The following is a 22,343-nucleotide window of genomic DNA, read 5'->3' on the forward strand; positions in this document are numbered from 1 at the left end:
GAAAAATTGCACACTTTTCCACCTTCAAAGACAGTTAAAGGGGCAGCTTCTATTTGAATAGCTGTCTCATCTACACAGATCACTGTGATATAACACCTCCGCCTCAAATTCCTCAACATTCCCTCCAAAAAACCTAGGCCCTAAACACCGATACCATTTTTTTACTTACAAGGGAACCTCCCCATCGCACCCCCCTCAGATTTAGTTAGAAGTTGGCACAGTGGATAGGCCTTGAAAAACTGAACACAGATCAATCGAGAAAACAGGAAGAAGTTGTGTGGAACTATGAAAAAAAAGCAAAAATATACAAACTGATTAGTCCATGCGCAGAATAGGCAACATCAATAACAAACAGCACTCAGGAGTGCGGTGGTCCCGTGGTTAGAGTGAGCAACTGCGAAACGAGAGGTCCTTGGTTCAAGTCTCACCTCAAGCGAAATTTTTTTTTTATTTTCGCAAAGTTATGATCTGTCCGTTCGTTCATTGACGTCTCTGTGCACTGTAATAAATTTAGTGTCTGTGTTTTGCGACCGCACCGCGATTAGTAGACGAAAGGACGTGCCTCTCCAATGGGAACCGAAAACATTTGATCGTAAGGTCATAGGTCAACCGATTCCTCCACAGGAAAACACGTCTGATATATTCTATACGACACTGGTGACGGCATGTGCGTCACATGTCAGGAATATGTTGTCGACCCACCTAACTTCTACACTTGGCGAATGGGTAAAAAGATTCTTCTACGTTGCCCGATTTAGGTTTTCTTGTGGATGTGATAATTACTCCCAAAAAAGTGGTGAAAACATAAGAGTTTGTCGCATAAACTACAACAAATGAATCCAAAAGTCTCACAGTCGCACACTTTTCCCTGTGCTCTGTCAAAACATATGTTTTTAACGTTTTCAAATTTTTCCGTGTGTAGACCGTCAAATACTGCATATGTCCAAGCAAATCTGAACATGTCCTGGAATTTTGGAGAGCGAAGTTGATTATGTGTGAGAGATTAAACTTTGATAATTGTCTGAAAATAAAAAATTAAACTTTTCTCGCGAAGAAAGACTTGAACCAAAGACCTCTCGTTCCGCAGCTGCTCACGCTTACCACGGGACCACGGCGCTCCTGACTTCTGTCTATCCTTGATGTTGCCTACCTTGCGCATGGACTAATCAGTTTGTATATTTTGCTTATTTTTTCATAGTTCCACACAACTTCTTCCTGTTTTCTCGATTGATCTGTGTTCAGTTTTTCAAGATCTATCCACTGTGTCAACTTATAACTAAATCTGAGGGGGGTGCGATGGGGAGGTTCTCTTGTTAGTAGTTCTTGCAACAGCTTTACAACAAGATACCAGCATCAGTCCACACAGTGATAAGGGCAGTTAAGGCATCAGAACGTCTAACCCACAACAGGAAAACAGAAACCGAGTAAATGAGAACAATAGAAAGAAAAATGTTGTGTAAGATATTGGGCTCTGGAAGAATAAACCAGGTGCAATGAAATGAGGGACTAAATCAGAAAAAGATGGGTGACTTTGCCGAGCACAGCTGATCGACAGTGGGTTGGTCGGGAGTACAATAAGAATTGCTAAACTACCACGACATAAATGGACGAAGTTACCTACATGAACTAGGCAAGTCAGAGACGACATGATTAATAAGAGCACGTGCAGAAGAGTAATAGACACAACCGAACTTTCAGGAAACGCGGCAAATAGCAGAAGACCCTAAATGACCGACTGAGGCCGGCTACAATTTATAGTACGAACAGTTATTGGGAAAGGAATGAAACTGAAGAAGGATAAGTTATACCTGACCCTCAGCAATTATCACAACTGTATTTCAGTTGTATCCATGACTTAGCCATAAATACACATGGAAATTGACAAGCTTGGTAAACAACGCACAGTAATAATTCTGTAGTCCGTAGATCCTGATACAATGTAACTGCGCCTGAAGGTCCTAATAAAATAAGTAACTTCGGCTCGAAACATTTTTACGCTCTTCATCCCACCGCAGTTCCAAGAAATCCTTCCTCCTGTTGTACGCGGTCCCCACAGGTGGGAGCCCCGGCCAGGTTTTATCGGGTTTCGCCAGGCAGCAGAAGCTTTTAGAGCCATCTTCCGCACTGGGACCGTTCTGGGCGGAGATCTGCCCTCCATCTGAGTGTTCCGCTGCTGTAGGGGCCACCCGATGTTTACCTGCCGCGGGATGCACTCCACTTAAGCTCTGCTCGCCATTCGTCACAACACTTCACCTCTTCTGAGTACACACCAGCCACTCCCCAGCAGTCCGACGGTTTTCACACGCAAATTTTCATCCTGAGATTCCGGATTCCGATCACACATAAAAGAGGTAAAGTTGTGCTGCATCCGAAGGATTGTTGGAGACACTCGACTCCTTAACTATGTGTCATCCTGTAACCTCCCCCTCACTTATCGACCTTAATGACAGTGAAAAATTAAACCGCGTGTACCTAATGGAAATTTGGGAAAAGCAATCGTCACCGAGGTTAATTTGTCGGTAAAGAGGGAGGAAAGGGTTACATCTAAATGAAAGGAAAAATGCTAATGAAACAGGTGAAAATTAATTTTGAAAAGGGGTAAAGTTAATAAAGAAAGTAAATATGCGGCCGTTGCGTTAACAATTAACTAGCGGTAATTAGATATTTGAGATTTGGGGGAAATTATGGTCGCCAGTCCTAAGGACAATTACTATAGTAACTGAAAAAGAAAGGTTATTACACATATAATTAGCACTAGAAGCGTGGCAACTGAAGGTTGACACGTGCAGTGTGAAAACTGAAAGTTTGTCAGAAGTAATAAATTCCGCTACACTCTGACTTAATTTAGCAAAAGAATTAATAAAACAGGAAAATCGAAAGTTAATTTAGTGACTGAAGTTAATAGTGAGCTTTCTTTCTGAAGCACAGCGAAATTCAGTAAAATACGGTTAGTCTTGGACTACCTCAACAATCATTTCAAAAGCTACTTGAATCTACGCAATTTAGAAATAAGAGATTTAACTTTGAACTTGAATTAAATGATTCTGAACAATTAACAGTAGTAAAATTTAGTACATACCAAGCTGAGCTGCAGTCACAGGTAAGCTAAAATACGGTAACAAAACTCGCACTCTTAATTTGTGCTTGTGTAATTTGAATATTGTAGCCAGCTATGAATACCTTAACTGAACTTTGAAATTAAAGCAGTGAAATCGAATGATGCTGGCGTTTGAATTTCAACGACACTCGGGTTCATTCCGGAAAAGGAAGGGACCCTGCTTGGTAATGCAATTGGGACAATGAGCAACAAACGTTCATGCTAAGTTGCTGTAACTTTGTGATGCAAAAATTTTAAAAGTTTGAAAATCTGAGGTCTGCCATACAGTTCTAAAACTTTATGTGCTTCCATTCTTCCTTGTTGGCTGATTGAAGGTTTGAAGCTGTCGATCGAGGAGGTGGCGACAGTCACTCATTGTCGGCCGTCGCTGTTGCTGAAGTTGGATGTTGGCGCGCCTTCTTCTCGACACGGTCACCAGACGAAACGGGCTCTTGATGTGCGCCAGCTAATCCTTCCCGTCCGCGACACCATGTCAGAAACTATCATCGCAAGTCGAGCGCAATTACATTCTGCCAAACCCCGAAAGCGCGGCAACTCGCGGGAGCTTCACACAACACACCTGCTCCACTGCACCACCCCAGTCAGACCCTCTCTGCTCAGCCCGCGCTCCATGCGGCAGACTTAACACTACCAAAGATCCTAAACGCTTTGGTTCTCCACACGATCTATCGATGTATTCGTTCGATAGTATAGTTTTCCCTAGGCCAGACCCAGCGTATAAATACAAATAATATTTACGAAACAAACCAATTAGACATCGACATAAATGCATATATATACAAATAGTAAAACAATTACAATATACAAAGACACAGAAATGTTATATCTTCAGGTAACAAAATAAGGAAAAAATTTGCTATGCAATAGATGGAAATAGGAGGATATGCATTTCCGGCGTTACAATCTTATAGGATGTGGTATCTCCTTACCTTTTTTGACCTTACAACTCTCTTAACCAGTTATATGGACGCATATAGTTTAACGTGGATCCCGAACCATAGTACAACTGACCATTTATCACACATACAGGCCACTAACAGAAGTGAAAGAAAAAATTGACAACGAAGTGAACTCCGATAAAAAAAGGAAAGAGATTCGCCAAATGTATGACGTTGTATGGCAGCATATCATAGACGATTACAAAAGAAAGAGGGAAAATATCTGAATAATACGTGGTTGGGAGAGACGTTCTGAAAGTAAAACGAGCTGACCCTCAGAAATTATCATAACTGTATTTCAGTTGTATCCATGACTGAGCCATAAATACGCATGGAAATTGACAAGCTTGCTAAACAACGCACAGTAATAATTCTGTAGTCCGTATATCCTGATTCCATGTTTACTGAAGACGTAAAACTGATAATAGGAGATGAAGGAAAAGAAGTGGAAATAACGGGAATGAAGAAAATATCTTTGCTGCGATGTTGCAAACAAAGGGCCTCCAACAATGAATCACTGGCGATTCTAGGGAAGAGGAAACTAAGAACACGAGGAATGCTGGTTCAGATTAAAAGTGGACAACGATACCAGCAGACTAACGAGGATGGGCTCGCCAGAGGATGTGGAAAGCATCAAGGCAACTCTTTTGGAAGACCGATACACCAAGGAAGAATACTTCCCAGCAGCTTAACGAGGTTGCATCGGAAAGAGGATGTGGAAAGCATCCGATACACCAAAGGAGAATATTTACAGCAGTTTAAGGAGGTTTCACTGGATAGAGGATTTGGAGAGCAGCCAGTCCTTTTGGAAGACCGATACACCAAAGAAGAATTTTTTTTCTTTCTGTAATTATTTTATTATAACTTTTACCATTTGCTTACCAAGATGCACCCGTGGTCTAGGGGTAGCGTCTTTCATGCATAATCAAAACGTTTTCGGTCCCGGGTTCGATCCCCACCAATGCCTAAATTTTGATAAATAATCAGCATTGGCGGCCGAGGACGTCCGGGATAAGAAGTCAGCCTCATTCTGCCAACGGCCTTGTCAAAGAGGGCGGAGGAGCGGATAGAGGTTCAGGGCACTCTCTTGTCCTAGGGGTGGGAAATTGCCCCTAAAGGCGGAAGAATCAGCAATGATCAACGACATGAGGATGCAGAAGGCAATGGAAACCACTGCATTAAAGACACGTAACATGTATCCACAGGACATGTGGCCTGTAATTGAAGAAGTGTCGTGATGATCTCTCCATTGGCAAAAGATTCCGAAATAGTCCTCCATTCGGATCTCCGGGAGGGGACTGCCAAGGGGGAGGTTACCATGAGAAAAAGATTGAATAATCAACGAAAGGATAACGTTCTACGAGTAGGGTCGTGGAATGTCAGAAGCTTGAACGTGGTAGGGAAATTAGAAAATCTGAAAAGGGAAATGCAAAGGCTCAATCTAGATATAGTAGGGGTCAGTGAAGTGAAGTGGAAGGAAGACAAGGATTTCTGGTCAGATGAGTATCGGGTAATATCAACAGCAGCAGAAAATGGTATAACAGGTGTAGGATTCGTTATGAATAGGAAGGTAGGGCAGAGGGTGTGTTACTGTGAACAGTTCAGTGACCGGGTTCTTCTAATCAGAATGGACGGCAGACCAACACCGACAACGATAGTTCAGGTATACATGCCGACGTCGCAAGCTGAAGATGAACAGATAGACAAAGTGTATGAGGGTATTGAAAGGGTAATGCAGTAAGTAAAGGGGGACGAAAATCTAATAGTCATGGGCGACTGGAATGCAGTTGCAGGGGAAGGAGTAGAAGAAAAGGTTACAGAAGAATATGAGCTTGGGACAAGGAATGAAAGAGGAGAAAGACTAATTGAGTTCTGTAACAAGTTTCAGCTAGTAATAGTGAATACCCTGTTCAAGAATCACAAGAGGCGGAGGTATACTTGGAAAAGGCCGGGAGATAGGGGAAGATTTCAATTAGATTACATCATGGTCAGACAGAGATTCCGAAATCAGATACTGGTTTGTAAGGCGTACCCAGGAGCAGATATAGACTCAGATCTCAATATAGTAGTGATGAAGAGTAGGCTGAAGTTCAAAACATTAGTCAGGAAGAATCAATATCCAAAGAAGTGGGATACGGAAGTACTAAGGAATGACGAGATACGTTTGAAGATCTCTAACGCTATAGATACAGCAATAAGGAATAGCGCAGTAGGCAGTACAGTTGAAGAGGAATGGACATCTCTAAAATGGGCTATCACAGAAGTTGGGAAGGAAAACATAGATACAAAGAAGGTAGCTGCGAAGAAACCATGGGTAACAGAAGAAATACTTCAGTTGATTGATGAAAGGAGGAAGTACAAACATGTTCCGGGAAAATCAGGAATACAGAAATACAAGTCGCTGAGGAATGAAATAAATAGGAAGTGCAGGGAAGCTAAGACGAAACGGCTGCAGGGAAAATGTGAAGACATCGAAAAAGATATGATTGTCGGAAGGACAGACTCAGCATACAGGAAAGTCAAAACAACCTTTGGTGACATTAAAAGCAACGGTGGTAACATTAAGAGTGCAACGCGAATTCCACTGTTAAATGCAGAGTAGAGAGCAGATAGGTGGAAAGAATACATTGTAAGCCTCTATGAGGGTGAAAATTTGTCTGATGTGATAGAAGAAGAAACCGGAGTCGGTTTAGAAGAGATAGGGGATCCAGTATTAGAATCGGAATTTAAAAGAGCTTTGGAGGACTTACGGTCAAATAAGGGAGAAGGGATAGATAACATTCCATCAGAATTTCTAAAATCATTGGGGAAGTGGGAACAAAACGACTATTCACGTTGGTGTGTAGAATATATGAGTCTGGCGATATACCATCTGACTTTCGGAAAAGCATCATCCACACAATTCCGAAGACGGCAAGAGCTGACAAGTGCGAGAATTATCGCACAATCAGCTTAACAGCTCATGCATCGAAGCTGCTTACAAGAATAATATACAGATGAATGGAAAAGAAAACTGAGACTTCGCTAGATGACGATCAGTTTGGCTTTAGGAAAAGTAAAGGTACGAGAGAGGCAATTCTGACGTTACGGCTAATAATGGAAGCAAGGCTAAAGAAAAATCAAGACACTTTCATAGGATTTGTCGACCTGGAAAAAGCGTTCGACAATATAAAATGGTGCAAGCTGTTCGAGATTCTGAAAAAAGTAAGGGTAAGCTATAGGGAGAGACGGGTCATATACAATTTGTACAACAACCAAGAGGGAATAATAAGAGTGGACGATCAAGAACGAAGTGCTCGTATTAAGAAGGGTGTAAGACAAGGCTGTAGCCTTTCGCCCCTACTCTTCAATCTGTACATCGAGGAAGCAATGATGGAAATAAAAGAAAGGTTCTGGAGTGGAATTAAAATACAAGGTGAAAGGATATCAATGATACGATTCGCTGATGACATTGCTATCCTGAGTGAAAGTGAAGAACAATTAAATGATCTGCTGAACGGAATGAACAGTCTAATGAGTACACAGTATGGTTTGAGAGTAAATCGGAGAAAGACGAAGGTAATGAGAAGTAGTAGAAAAGCGAACAGCGAAAAACTTATCAGGATTGATGGTCACGATGTAAATGTAGTTAAGGAATTCTGATACCTAGGCAGTAAAATGACCAATGACGGACGGAGCAAGGAGGACATCAAAAGCAGACTCGCTATGGCAAAAAAGGCATTTCTGGCCAAGAGAAGTCTACTAATATCAAATACCGGCCTTAATTTGAGGAAGAAATTTCTGAGGATGTACGTCTGGAGTACAGCATTGTATGGTAGTGAAACATGGACTGTGGGAAAACCGGAACATAAGAGAATCGAAGCATTTGAGATGTGGTGCTACAGACGAATGTTGAAAATTAGGTGGACTGATAAGGTAAGGAATGAGGAGGTTCTACGCAGAATCGGAGAGGAAAGGAATATGTGGAAAACACTGATAAGGAGAAGGGACAGGATGATAGGACATCTGCTAAGACATGAGGGAATGACTTCCATTGTACTAGAGGGAGCTGTAGAGGGCAAAAACTGTAGAGGAAGACAGAGATTGGAATACGTCAAGCAAATAATTGAGGACGTAGGTTGCAAGTGCTACTCTGAGATGAAGAGGTTAGCACAGGAAAGGAATTCGTGGCGGGCCACATCAAACCAGTCAGTAGACTGATGACCAAAAAGAAGACTATTTCTTATCTCTTGAAAATGATATTCTTGCAGTCTCAGAAAATCGTTTTGTCTTGAACGGTAATTTGCTTCTAATATTTAAGAAAATTAGTTTCCTAGTTTCCTCAAAATTATTTCTTCTTCTTCCACGAAGTAGAAGTCCCACCGCAGTTTAAATAACTATTTATCACGGAAAAGCTGCTGTACTCACTTTCTTGAATATATTGATCACAATATCTTCTTCACACTTCTGAGTGTTACATTTGTTATATTTTACATTAAAATGCAGTCCAGAGTAGGCAAAATAATAAGTCAACGACCTTCCCGTCAGATCACCGAAGTTAAACTGTGTTGGGCTCTGCTAACAAGTGGATTGGTGACCATCCGGTCTGCCGAGCGCTGTTCAATTGGTTCAGATGGCTCTGAGCACTATGGGACTTAACATCTGAGGTCATCAGTCCCCTAGAACTTAGAACTACTTAAACCTAACCAACCTAAGGATATTACACACATCCATGCCCGAGGCAGGATTCGAGCCTGCAACCCTAGCGGTCGCGCGGTTCCAGACCGAAGCTCCTAGAACCACTCGGCCACACAGGCCGGCCGAGCATTGTTGAGGAGCTGAGTGCACTCAGCCCTTGTGAGATAAATTGAGGATCGACTTGACTGCGAAGCAGCGACTCGGGCCTCGTAAACTGACAACGGCCGGAAGAGCGACGTGCTGATCACATGCCCCTCCATATTCGCATCCAACGAAGCCTATAGGCTGAGGATGGGGTGGTGGCACGAAGGGCATCTGGCCAACCCTTAAAATTTACAATGCCAAATCCGATTTAACTGTGCCGACCCTGCGCAAAGGTACGGTACAGAGGCGCTATCAAAAGAAGATGGTGACAGTAAGCTCTGCCAGGATTTAAACTATTGTCAGCCATCTGTTCGACAGAACCACTCGAACATACTCATCGTCTTTTTGTGGTGTAGCGCTTCTGGAAAGGAACTTCTCTGCTCTTCTCGTCACAATTTTAACCTAAGTTCAGGTCGCATTCTTCATGCAGTCTTTTTGCCTTAGATTCCCTGCACATCCTGTGTATTTCATTCTTAAGTTACTTGTATTTCTGTAATCCTGAATTTCCCTGAACAAATTTGAACGTTCTCCTTTCGTCGATCAACTAAAGTATATTGCCGGCTGGTGTGGCGGTGCGGTTAAAGGCGCTTCAGTCTGGAATCGCGTGACCGCTGCGGTCGCAGGTTCGAATCCTGCCTCGGGCATGGATGTGTGTGATGTTCTTAGGTTAGTTAGGTTTAAGTAGTTCTAAGTTCTAGGGGACTGATGACCACAGATGTTAAGTCCCATAGTGCTCAGAGCGATTTGAACCATTTTTGAACTAAAGTAATTCTTCCATTACCCTTGGTTTCTTCGGAGTTAGCTTCCTTGTACCTAAGTTTTTCTTTCCAACTTCTGTGACTGCCCTTTTTAAAGTTGTCCATTCCTTCAACTGTACTGCCTAGTGAGCTATTCCTTATTGCTGTCTATAGCTTCATAGAACTAAAAGTGTATCTCGTCATCCCTAGTGCTTCCGTCTCCCACTTCTCTGCGCATTGATTCTTCCTGACTGTTCTCTTAAACTTCCCCCCGCTCTTCAGCGTTACTAAATTGTGATGTGAATCTATATTTGCTCCTTAGTGTGTCTGTGGTCCAATATTTGATTTCGCTCTATCTGTCCAAGAAGTAATCTAACTGGAATCTTCGTAACGTCCGGTATTTTCCATTTATACCTACACTTCTTGTGCTATTACTACCTGAAATTTATTACAGAACTCAATTAGTCTTTTTGCTCTCTCATTCATGCTACCAAGCTCACATTCTCCCATAACCGTTTCTTCTACTTTTTCCCCTACAATGCGTTCTAATCTACCATGATTATTAGGTTTACAACTCTTTATCTCCCTTTACGTACTGAATTACCCTTCAATATACTCATGTACTTCATCTCCATCTTGTTCTTGGGACCTCGTCAAGTATACCTGAGCTATTTTTGTTGATGTTGGTTTGCTGTCGATTCTAGTAAGAACAACCCTATCACTGAACTGTTCACAGTAACACATTTTCTGCCCTACCTTTCTGTTCATAACGAATCCTACTCCTGTTATGCTATTTTCTGCTGCTGCTGATTTTATCCTGTACTCTTCTGACCAGAAATCTTTGTCTTCTTTCCATTTCACTTCACTGATCACCACTATATCTATATTGAGCCCTAGTATTTCGCTTTTCAGATTTGTAGCTTCCCTACCACGTTCAAACTTCTGACATTCCAAGTTCTGACTCGTAGAACGTTACCCTTTCGTTGATATTCTGTCTTTCTCTCATGGTCTGCTCCTCCTAGGCAGTCCTCTCATGAAAATCAGAATGGGGGACTTTTGCTAATGGAGATGTCATCGTATCACTTTTTCAGTGACAGAGCACGTGTCCCATGTATAATCATTATGTGTCTTTAACGCAGTGGTTTCCGTTGCTTTGTGCTTGCTCGTGCTGTTGATCATCGGTGATTCTTCCGCTCTTTCCTTCATATGCAGGAAGTCTTCGGCGACCATTGGTGATGATTTTTATTCAAATTTTAAGCAGTTGTGAGGTTCGAAACCGGGACAGAGACCGTCGCGGTTACTAGGCAATGATGCTACCGCTTGATGTTTTTTTTTATTTTTATGATACAGAAAATGCTTGTGCTGGCCGGAAATAAGGGATGCAGTCGACTTCAGGCTGGGGGCAGACAAGGAAGCATGGGTAAAATCACAAGGTCTGGCTGCCCTGCCACTGTGCTGGTCCCTCAGTAGTAAGAGGCACCCACATGACTTGCTCATACTGTGGCATCAAGCAGTCAGGCCTGCAAGACGAGTGATCTGCCAAGCGAGGGGATTTGTTCTTATTTATCGAGTAACATCAATGACTGATTATGAGCTCTAGTACTCACGATTAAGCTACAAATTATTCTCCTGTTTGAATATTACGCAAGGGAAACGGGTAACGCACATCTCACTATTAGTAATTTACACAACTCTGATTGTTCACTACGCACTGGCAATACCACATTTTCTTTCCTACCCAACGGCTTTGATCAACACGTGGCCATCTCATTGAATATGAAATGGTTCACACATTATAAATTCTGGATATCATGACCACACACTATTCGAAGAACAAGGCTACCAATCTTTTCATTTCACTATATTTATTATTCCGATAAATTCTATTACTATTGAAAGATAACCTAAACACACCATTACATTTTATACAACAATTACACATGAGAAACTCCGCCCAGTGGGCATGGCTCTACATTGGTGATTATCTTATGGTCTCGTAATTATCTAACGCTACAGTGGACTTTCAGGATAGGATGGTGGATCTTTTGTTATATCTCACACTTAGACTCTCACACCCATCATCACGAAAATTTCCTCCAGACCGAGCGGTACAAAAAGGAACATACATAACCCACTGCCTCTGAACCTATCTTGCTACTCTCCCATGCAAACCACACATAATTAAATTACGTGAAATACATCACAGTGGCAACATGGAATACAATCACAAAGAATAGTCACAACGTTAGAATCACTTCACTTTCAGCTTCCCCACTTCATTTACTATTCATCCCAGTTTCACACGACACTGCCCCACTTCGTAACTTTTCTTTCCTACTACGAACTCTGAAGGATGTATGCACGTTTCCCTGTGCGATGCAAGCCAAGTGGCGTTGCTGGATAGACGGCTGACTCATCTTGCTTCTATCTTAGAGTTTGAATCAAGCGTCACACGGAAACATAACACGCAAAGTAATATTAAGATCATATTCTTCACACACGCGAGTCCTCAACTGATACCTTGGACGAAAACTTCTCTTTATCCTTTGTCTCATACACAGATTGTGACTCACACAGTACTCACCACATGGAAGTGCTCGTCTCTAACTTAAAGTCCTGCACACGCCATTTCTTAAATATTACCAACTTATAGTACACACGCCAGTAATTCAGCTTAACTTTAGCACTCGGAAGTATTTCAACTTAGTACTAGCACTCGCAAGTATTTCAACTTATTGCTACACGTGGTTTCATTGTGACCGTTGGTCACTTCCGAAGATTACTACGATCCCCTTAATATTACCTGCCTGACATTTAATTCTCCCCCAGAAGTTCCTGAAATAGAGAAATAATTATTCCAAACTACTCTTAAGTATTTCACATGCATACCATGCTCTCCACTCTTTTGTCTTTACGGAGCACACCTAAGACAGGTCTTACCAACACAAGATCCAGCGCCAGAGTACTGAAACATGGCTGTTCTTCAGGTCATCTCGCTTCTCCGCCGAGGTCGGGGAGCACCATGCTACCATATTGGCCAGCCACATTTCAGGCGCTCAGAACTCAGGTGAATTTCATCTCTTTGGTTCCACCAAAGGTGACCAAAGGACCGTCTCAAAGATGATCATATATTGCACTATCTGCGGTTATCAGACAACCATACATTCATTCATTTCACAGATCTCACCAAATTGGATGTAGGGATTTATGTTGTGGGAGTGCACATGTGATCAATTAAATAAATCAATTGTCCTTCTTTCCTACACTGGTATCCGGCTTCGGTGTATTAAGTGAAATTGAGTTAGTATTACAAAAAATATGTTGTTCTGAAAAGAATAACGAAGAATGTTGTACCTATTTTCAACGACGGGCGGTACTGTACCCTTTCAATAGTACTGGTCTTTTTCTATACTTTTAATTATTCTTTTTTATTTTCTTTTTTAATCCTTTGATTTGGTATAAAACAATGAAACAGAATCATAGTTAATCCTACATGGCTTTTGCTACTTAAAAAAAGAAAAAAAGTCACTTCGAAGCGTTACGTGCAATGATTTTTTGTTTATTTTCTTTTTATTAACTAAAAAACGAGAACGAGACAAATGGGACCACAAAAATTAAACAAACTTCTTAACAATACTTCTGCAAAGGGACGATGACTAGAATAACACAAGGACCGGTTAACTCAAAAGGTACGTTGACGACAAAATACAAGGTTCGCAATATTGGCGGGTAAGTCATGATACCGTGGCAACTGCAGGCGGTTCAAATATGACCGCTAGAACACGTGTGCCAATATCCACTAACATTAGAGACAGACAGCTGTAGTGGCTACTGCAGTGTGGATTGTGGATGTTGACAGCTCACAGCAGTGGCGTGTGCCCACACAGGCGATGGCGAATATCGACAGCACACGCTCACACAGGGGAATTAACAGCGATGGTGTTTGCCGGCTCGGACAGTGACGGCAGGGCAGCTGACTGGGCCGGGTCGAACCCTGGTCCACCACGATAGGCGCCAACAGCAGACGACCTCTTCAATAAAACTCTTCAGGGTATCAGACCGCATCGTCATAATTTAAAATGCGCCAACGTTTCGGCCGGCGTTGCAGCTAGCCTTCATCAGGGCCTTGCGTTAAACTGCTAAATGAAACACACTTGGTTCCTTAAATAGTTGCACGAGAAAACCGTGTCGTTACTTGATTGGCTGCAAGAGGAGGAGTGAAAGGTATGCTTTATTGGTGTTTCCTTTATTATCTGTCATTGGCTGAAATAGCTGTTTTCTATTGGTCTTTATATTAATCCACCCCATTGGAGGAGACGGACGAATAGCGAACAGGTGATGGCTGTGACGTCACACTGTTTACATGCTGTCCAGAAGCCGGCCGCGGCGTGCCATTGCTTTGTGTGCTCGCGACCACTACTGCGGCTCTCCGCGTGTCTGCATGGGCCGCCACGGCTCTGCCGCCGCTCCGTAGCCCTGCTATTGCAGGCAGCCAAGACCTCGGAAGCTTGTACCCGTCCTCTCTATTCATGTTGGCGGGTCTTTTGGCTATTTCTATCGCCTCTCTAATCTTTCTTTTGAAAGTGAGAGGCTGTTTCGCCAGGACGCGGGCTTCTTGAGAAAATATTGGTTTCCCGCACTCGTCTCGGTGTTCCGCCACTGCTGACTTAGTGTGTTGTTTCAGGCGGATATATCTTTCATGTTCCGAGAGCCTTGTGCTAATCGGACGTCCCGTCTCACCGATGTAGACTAATCCACACGCACAACCAATTTCATACACGCCAGCTGTGTGTAGTTTGTCAACTGCATCCTTGGTAGAACCGAGCATGTCTGATATTTTGTTTCTGCTTCGGAAAATTGGTTTGATGTCGGCTTTTCGTAGAATTTTGCCAATACGTTCGGTGACCCCTTGTACATATCGTAACACAGCAATGCTCTGTGCCTCCTTCTCCTCTTCCCTATTAGTCTTCTCCCTTGTCAACATGGTGCTGTCTATCGTCTGCTTCCCATAGCCATTAGTTCGGAAGATGGACCTGAGGCGTTCAAGTTCTGTCTTCAGATGTTCTTCGTCGCTTATCTTGTACGCTCTCTTCGTTAGCGTGTGCAAGGCGGACTTCTTCTGCATGGGGTGATGGTGGGAGGAGAGCGTACAGGATAAGCCTGAAACAACACACTAAGTCAGCAGTGGCGGAACACCGAGACGAGTGCGGGAAACCAATATTTTCTCAAGAAGCCCGCGTCCTGGCGAAACAGCCTCTCACTTTCAAAAGAAAGATTAGAGAGGCGATAGAAATAGCCAAAAGACCCGCCAACATGAATAGAGAGGACGGGTACAAGCTTCCGAGGTCTTGGCTGCCTGCAATAGCAGGGCTACGGAGCGGCGGCAGAGCCGTGGCGGCCCATGCAGACACGCGGAGAGCCGCAGTAGTGGTCGCGAGCACACAAAGCAATGGCACGCCGCGGCCGGCTTCTGGACAGCATGTAAACAGTGTGACGTCACAGCCATCACCTGTTCGCTATTCGTCCGTCTCCTCCAATGGGGTGGATTAATATAAAGACCAATAGAAAACAGCTATTTCAGCCAATGACAGATAATAAAGGAAACACCAATAAAGCATACCTTTCACCCCTCCTCCTCCTCCTCCTCTTGCAGCCAATCAAGTAACGACACGGTTTGCTCGTGCAACTATTTAAGGAACCAAGTGTGTTTCATTTAGCAGTTTAACGCAAGGCCCTGATGAAGGCTAGCTGCAACGCTGGCCGAAACGTTGGCGCATTTTAAAATTATGACGATGCGGTCTGATACCCTGAAGAATTTTATTGAAGATGACAACGGCCGCGGAAGCCTACGCTTACAGCAGACGACCTGTCAGTCACCTAGCAGGTAGACGGCCGGTGGGAAGGCATTTTTTCGGCACCTAATGCTGTGGTGGTGTCAGCGTGCTGACTCATCTCAGTTCGTTGACTAACGTACTTCCCCTGTTGGATAGCGGCAGGTGAAGACTGAGAGTGCCTGTCTGGATATGGCGCTCTATATGCAAACCTGATCCGCTACTGTTTTCGTAACGGCAGTGTTTCTGGGCTCTTTAAGCCCCAACAAACTCTAGGCGCTGTCGTTATTGTCGGGCTGTCGCAAGATCATTGCCCCCGCTTTTCTGTAGTGTCAGCGACTTCACATCTACGGTGGTGCTGCAACAATGTAGCAGTTCCTCTTTTCAGATCGCCGAGCAGTGACTCCTGCAATCTCTGAGTACTGAATACTTAATTTACTTACTTACTTATCCGTGACTTGGGCCTAAGTGACCATACGCCTGCTCCACACTCCTCCTCCATCGTTCCCTGTTGCAGGCCTCCTGCCACCACTTGCCCGCTCCTAGTCCCGTGTCCTCGGTGTCCTTGTCAATATTGTCCTTCCATCTTGTCCGCGGTCGTCCTCGGTACATCCTTCCAGCTACAGCTCCCAGGAACACGTCATGGGGTATCCTCCCTTCACTCGTCCTTCTACCTGTCCACCCAGGTCAACCTTCTTCTTCCTATTCTTTTCATAATGTCAGGCTGTGCGTACTGAGGAGTACTGAAAAAAATCTCTCAGCACTATGGGACTTAACTTCTGAGGTCATCAGTCCCCTAGAACTTAGAAATACTTAAACCTAACTAACCTAAGGACATCACACACATCCATGCCCGAGGCAGGATTCGAACCTGCGACCGTAGCAGTCGCGCGGCTTCAGACTGTAGCGCCTGGGCCCGCTCGGCCACTCCGGCCGGCGAAGAGTACTGAAGACATAAAAGTAAAATATTCTGGGTTGTTAGGCCACGTCATATTTCTTCTATGCGATCGAAGTTTAGACAGCTCTGCTGGAGTATTGTTCAGGATCTTGTGGTGGCATCGAACAGTGTCAAACTTTGGCACCACTAGATCCCGAAGAACGTCCCATCAGAGGGATCGAAACGTCGATAGTGTAGAAGAAATAAGATGCGGTTTAACTACCCACAAGATTGAACATTCTATGACACCAGGCCCGAAAGCCTGAACGCTTACCATCTTCTTGCGCGAGCACACCCAACTACTGAGGTGACTTGAGACACCTTCTTATGCCATCCTTTTGCTCAGACAGTCACAGATGCCTTCTTCTTTTCCATACTGAACAGAGGTGCAGCACAATAATCATCATACACTCATATCACTCTCCATATGTAGGGATGATTTTTTCTACACTGAAAATATATAAAAGGATGAAATTGTAATCAACATGTCTCATGGACTTCGAAATACTGGAGAATAATTTTCGTAGAATTTGGTCATGGTCAGTGTACGAGTATCTTACGCCGTCGGGCAGTGCAAATTTATTGTGCGCTACTGCCACCAACTGCTCATCGACAACTCACAGAAGCACAGAGTAATCTAATGATTAGACCAAGATTAAAATATGCTGTACTGTTGCGAACATTCGTAGTTAGATCTCTGACACAAAAATTGATCCTGTGTTAGACACTGGCGTGTTCAAGGCAGGTGCGAATTTTAACTCACGCCGACATGAAGCACAATCCTAAAAACCAAATAATACGATTAGGCAACGAAAAAGGTTATTTCATATGGCGTGAGGGGCTGACAGTGCCTCAAGAGGGACGTTAAGCTGCCTGTTTGCAAGTTCTTTCAATTGGACGCCATTTCGGTCTACACCAGTAATACTACAGGAGAAAATGGACATGCAGTTTAATGTAGAATCAGAAGAACACGTCGTTCCTGTCATACCCTCACATCATTGAGAGGTGAAGGCTAGCGTAAAGGCAGACTCAAGAATTTCCTGACTGATTCCATGGCTCAAAAACTATGATCTCTTTTGTTGCAATTTATAAACTTCTTGTTACCGACTACATGTTTCAGTCTGCGCTGCAAATCATCTTCAAATCTAAGCTGGAACATGAAAATAAGCAATAAAATTATAAAAACATTACTAACACTATGCCCAACAGTTTTAGAAATGACAACAAAATATTATGAATCCACATATACCAGACGCTGCAGAGTGCAGTTTGTCGAAAGTGATGTAAAACTAATGTACGAGTAAAATACAAGGATGTGGTGAGGAAAAATATTTTTATACTCGTATGACAAGTGCGTAAGATATAAAGGCGTACATTAAAACCGCATAAAAAAGATTCCTCCATCACAAAGCAAAATAATAAATCAAATGAATTAAGGATTACAAGACACAGAATTAAGAATCAGAAGACACATCAACGTAATACATTCCAGCATGTATGATTCGTTACACAGTATATTAATACATACGACAAGGGTAATAAACAGCCTCATATTAGCACATTTTTGTTCTTGTCTACATCTATTAAATGATTTTGCAAAGTTAACAAACAAATTTAATTTGCAGAGCTTGAATCGTCTAATCTTTGAAATAAAACTTTAAAGAATATTCCTTTATTTTAAATTAAAATAAAGTACACCAGAGGCTCTTACTGTAAGTTAAAAAATGTGAGCAAAAGGAAACATAGTTACAGAAGTAGCTATAGCTTCGTCCAAACAATTACTACAAATTAACTAAGATCTTAAGTGATAATAATCTGAGAAACTAAGAGTGGCCACTGGAGCACACCTCACACCATATCAGTGACGCGCTATACAATACTATGTTTATGCATGTCACAGGCTGCAATCAGCGCCGAACGCCTTCAATCAATATCAACTATTATGTATTACATTAAAGTGTCTTTTAACTCTTAATTTTTATTTATTATTTTACTTCATAGTCAAGGAATCTATTTTACACGGTTTTAATGAACTCATCTATGACTCGCACACATCTGACGTGACTATGCAGATATTTTCCCCAAGACCTCCTTGTATTTTCCGTTAATTTTACAGCACTGTTGACAAACTGTTCTTTTCTGCAACGGATATGTGCAGATTCATAATGCTTTATTTTCATTTGCACAACCTTTGAGCGTAGAGTGTGTAATATCAAATTTCTATAATTTTTATTGTCATTGCCTTTTTTCCTGTTACAATTTAGAGATAAAGACGATACGCAGCACAGAGTAAAACCGGTAGTCGTAGTGTAATGTTGTGATCCGCAGAGTGTTTATTTATTAGAGACTGAAGTATTCTGGTATCTGACTGGGATTCGACTCCGCGACCTTAGATCTTCATGTTGGTACTTTACCACTTTACAAACAAGCCCGACGGGATAAGTTACCTGGAAAGCACTTCATGAGGAGAGGGGGTGGGGGGGGGGGGGCAGGAGAGGTGTTATACGACCATTATTGTGCTCCTTGCTGTTGTCTGCAGGATAGCTGCGACGCCAGGAAATCGTGATGCAATGCACGTAGACCTGGTAAGGTTCAACACTTGGTGCAGGTTTTGCCAGTTGACACTAAAAGTGAATAATTGTATCGTTGTGCGCATAAATAAGCGGGAATAATTATTCCTGTCCGAATGTCTTTCTTGCGATAGATGACTGTAAACAGTTACGACAGTAAAATATCTAGGAATATCCGTCCGAATCGTCCTAAATTTGGACAACCATGTTTGTTGCACTGTCTACAAACGCCAGGTGGATACTCATTGGGAACATTGTAAGGAAATGTTGCCCATACACACAAGAAATAGCTTATCAAATACGCATTCTCAGCAGTATAGATGGTGTTAATAGAGGAAACAGAAAAATATCCAAAGAAGAGCACTACATTTTCGTCACAGATTCATTTCGTAATCGCGCGTACGTCAAGTTCATACTCATCAAATTCTAACTGTACGTATCTCGTGGTCTAGTGGCTAGCGTTGCTACCTCTGGATCATGGGGTCCCGGGTTCGATCCGCGGACGGGTTGTGGATTTTCTCTGCGTGGGGACTGGGTGTTTGTATTGTCCTCATCATTTCATCATCACCATTCGTGACTGTGGACAAATTGGACTGTGCAACAAAACTGGACTGTATAACAATTGGTACTTTGTGTTGGCGCTGATGACCGAGCAGTTGAGCGCCCCACGAACCAAACATCATCACCATCATCATCAAACTCTAGCTGCCTAGATTTCTGTTAAAATTTAGAGAGTATACGCCGCAGGAAAGGTCAGCGACTGTGTTACATCCTCCCACATAGACCTCACGAAACCATCTCGAGTGGATAATCAGGCAAATTATTGCTCATGTAAAGCCTCACGTAACGTCGTTCTTCCGAAGTTCCATGAGCGAATGGAACAGGAGAGGGGAAAAACGTTAGCGCAATGAGAAAAGTGCCTTCCGCAACAAGCTTGTGGGGCACAGTTATAGAAGTTATAAAACAGCATCCAAAACTTATACTGTGTCTGAATTATTTTCCCAAACAATAACTAGCAAAACAGTATCACACATGTTGTTATTTTCGTGGAACGTTTCGGCTGTAATGTTGGCTTCCGTCTTCTGTTGCAGTGGTGGTGCAGGACTACGAGGTGCAGGTGTACCGCGCGCATGCGCTGCTGGGCAACACGGCGGTGCTGCGCTGCGTCATCCCGCCCTTCCTCAGGGACCATGTGTCCGTCTCCTCCTGGTTCCGGGACGACACCATCATCCTGCCGGGATCTCACGAAGCGGGTGAGTCCAGCTCTGTTGCCCAGCCATTCTGCGACGGAGGTCTTTAGTACAACACAGCAGGCGAGTCTTTAGGGTACTGAACTTCTGCTACAGTCGTAATAAGTTACCGTATACTCCAGAATGAGATTTTCACTCTGCAGCGGAGTGTGCGCTGATATGAAACTTCCTGGCAGATTAAAACTGTGTGCCCGACCGAGACTCGAACTCGGGACCTTTGCCTTTCGCGGGCAAGTGCTCTAACATCTGAGCTACCGAAGCACGACTCACGCCCGGTACTCACAGCTTTACTTCTGCCAGTATCTCGTCTCCTACCTTCCAAACTTTACAGAGGGCGTGAGTCGTGCTTCGGTAGCTCAGATGGTAGAGCACTTGCCCGCGAAAGGCAAAGGTCCCGAGTTCGAGTCTCGGTCGGGCACACAGTTTTAATCTGCCAGGAAGTTTCTTACCGTATACTCCTTGCACTCCATGTGATACACCAGGTTAGATCCTGTTGCTGGAATTCGAGCTCTCATTATGACCACTCAAACAGTCCTTAACTCGGCCCAGTAATCTCACGTGTACTGCTGCAGTTTTGCTGCTGCCTTCGTTTGCACTTGTCCTTCGCAAAGTTTTTGAACTGTGGAGCCTTGTACATAAGTGAACAGTACCACGTTGGTAAAAGAAAGGTGTCATGATGGTATTTAAAACCATAACTTAATGAAAGTCACTCATCGTTTCCAACTGACTAAATGCATGGAAACAATACGTTGTCTTCCGCAGGTCTGATTGGACAGATGAACACCTACAGCTTACTGTGTATTGTCAACTGACTGACGTCGTCCAGCCATGAGGGGTTCGTTGTTATATTACCACTTTCATACAACTTCCCATTATACAAAACACAGAGGTTGTTTGTCGTAAGCACTTTTCTTATTATTCCCACCTCGGCAAGCTGCTATATGCCAAGAAGTTTCTGTTAGGTCCACTTTCAAAGCATATTTATCGAGTGACTCGTTTTCATGTTTCCCAGCTTTAAACGCTAGTTTATATGAATTGCATTTATTATCTACGAAAAAAGCAATTAATGCGTGGTATATGACATTAATCCTCAAATACGATAGCGATGTATTTGTTACTCGTTTTTCTTTTACATATTTCTAACAAATGGAAGCCTCTTGGCGTTTTGGATTCCACTTAATCTTTGAGTTGGTAGATACCGATCTAACAACAGCTGCAGACTAATTTGAAGTGGTTGTGTTTTTCACTAAAACCATTTTTTATAGACACATACCCCATATAGTGACACTGTTCACATTTGTTTTCACATTTCAGTTTGTAGTAAGTTTTTTTTTTGGTCTATATAAAACTGTGCTGGCGGTCTAATAATAATAATAATAATAATAATAATAATAATAATAATACGAGGCAGAATAATAACGAATTCTACATAGCCAAGAGGTGGATAATAGTTCATTTTTACTTTATCATTCAGATTTGCTGAAAATGGCGGAGGAAGAAATTATCTGACTAGGAGATTCTCAGATTTCTAGAATGTGAAGATATGACGCTGAAGAAGAATACGAATAAGGACGCAATGAAACAGACGAAGATGAATGCAGTGATGATATTCATGACTAACAGAATGTGATAGTTGACCTGAAGGGATGTTTTGGGTAAAGAACCCGAAATTACACCCCTACAAACCATCCCGAAAGAGAATGCCACCAGAGCAGGACGCTGTCGTTTTTGTCCAGAAAGAATGATAGTAAGAAAACAAGTAATCGAAAAGTAACAGAGTTAGTTGAAGCATACATAAAAGGTTTTCAGGTACTGATTATATGTAAATTATATGAAAAATGATGTCACAATTCACTGGTTTGTTAAGAATAACTTCACACCAAAAAAAATTAATTTTCACCATCTCCATATTGATTTTAACTACAAACATCAAAAAACGTTTTGCATCATCCCAGTTCCCAGAATACCTGAAAATAATCGATGACTGTGAATATTGTATCACAGACGCAGTCCCTTTGACTGTTCAGAGATGTCACTAAACCCGCCCAAAGATGTAAACAACCATGCAGCAGCTAATCAGTTCCAGTCATTCCACCAGGAAGGAGGTACGCGGCTGATCTTGTCTGTAGTTCAACAATGCC

The 22,343-nt window shown here is 42.7% G+C and overlaps 1 protein-coding gene across 1 annotated transcript in view; it reads left to right on the forward strand.

The window, feature by feature from the left end:
- Positions 1 to 22,343, forward strand: part of LOC126094953 (Down syndrome cell adhesion molecule-like protein Dscam2) — an 890,199-nt gene that overhangs the window by 436,055 nt on the left and 431,801 nt on the right. Inside the window, exon 5 of the mRNA XM_049909611.1 lies at positions 20,044 to 20,205. Coding sequence (XP_049765568.1) covers positions 20,044 to 20,205 — 162 coding nt within the window. The remainder of the gene's footprint in view (positions 1 to 20,043; positions 20,206 to 22,343) is intronic.

Source organism: Schistocerca cancellata, chromosome 1 (genome assembly GCF_023864275.1).
Source record: "Schistocerca cancellata isolate TAMUIC-IGC-003103 chromosome 1, iqSchCanc2.1, whole genome shotgun sequence".
Lineage (NCBI taxonomy): Eukaryota > Metazoa > Arthropoda > Insecta > Orthoptera > Acrididae > Schistocerca > Schistocerca cancellata.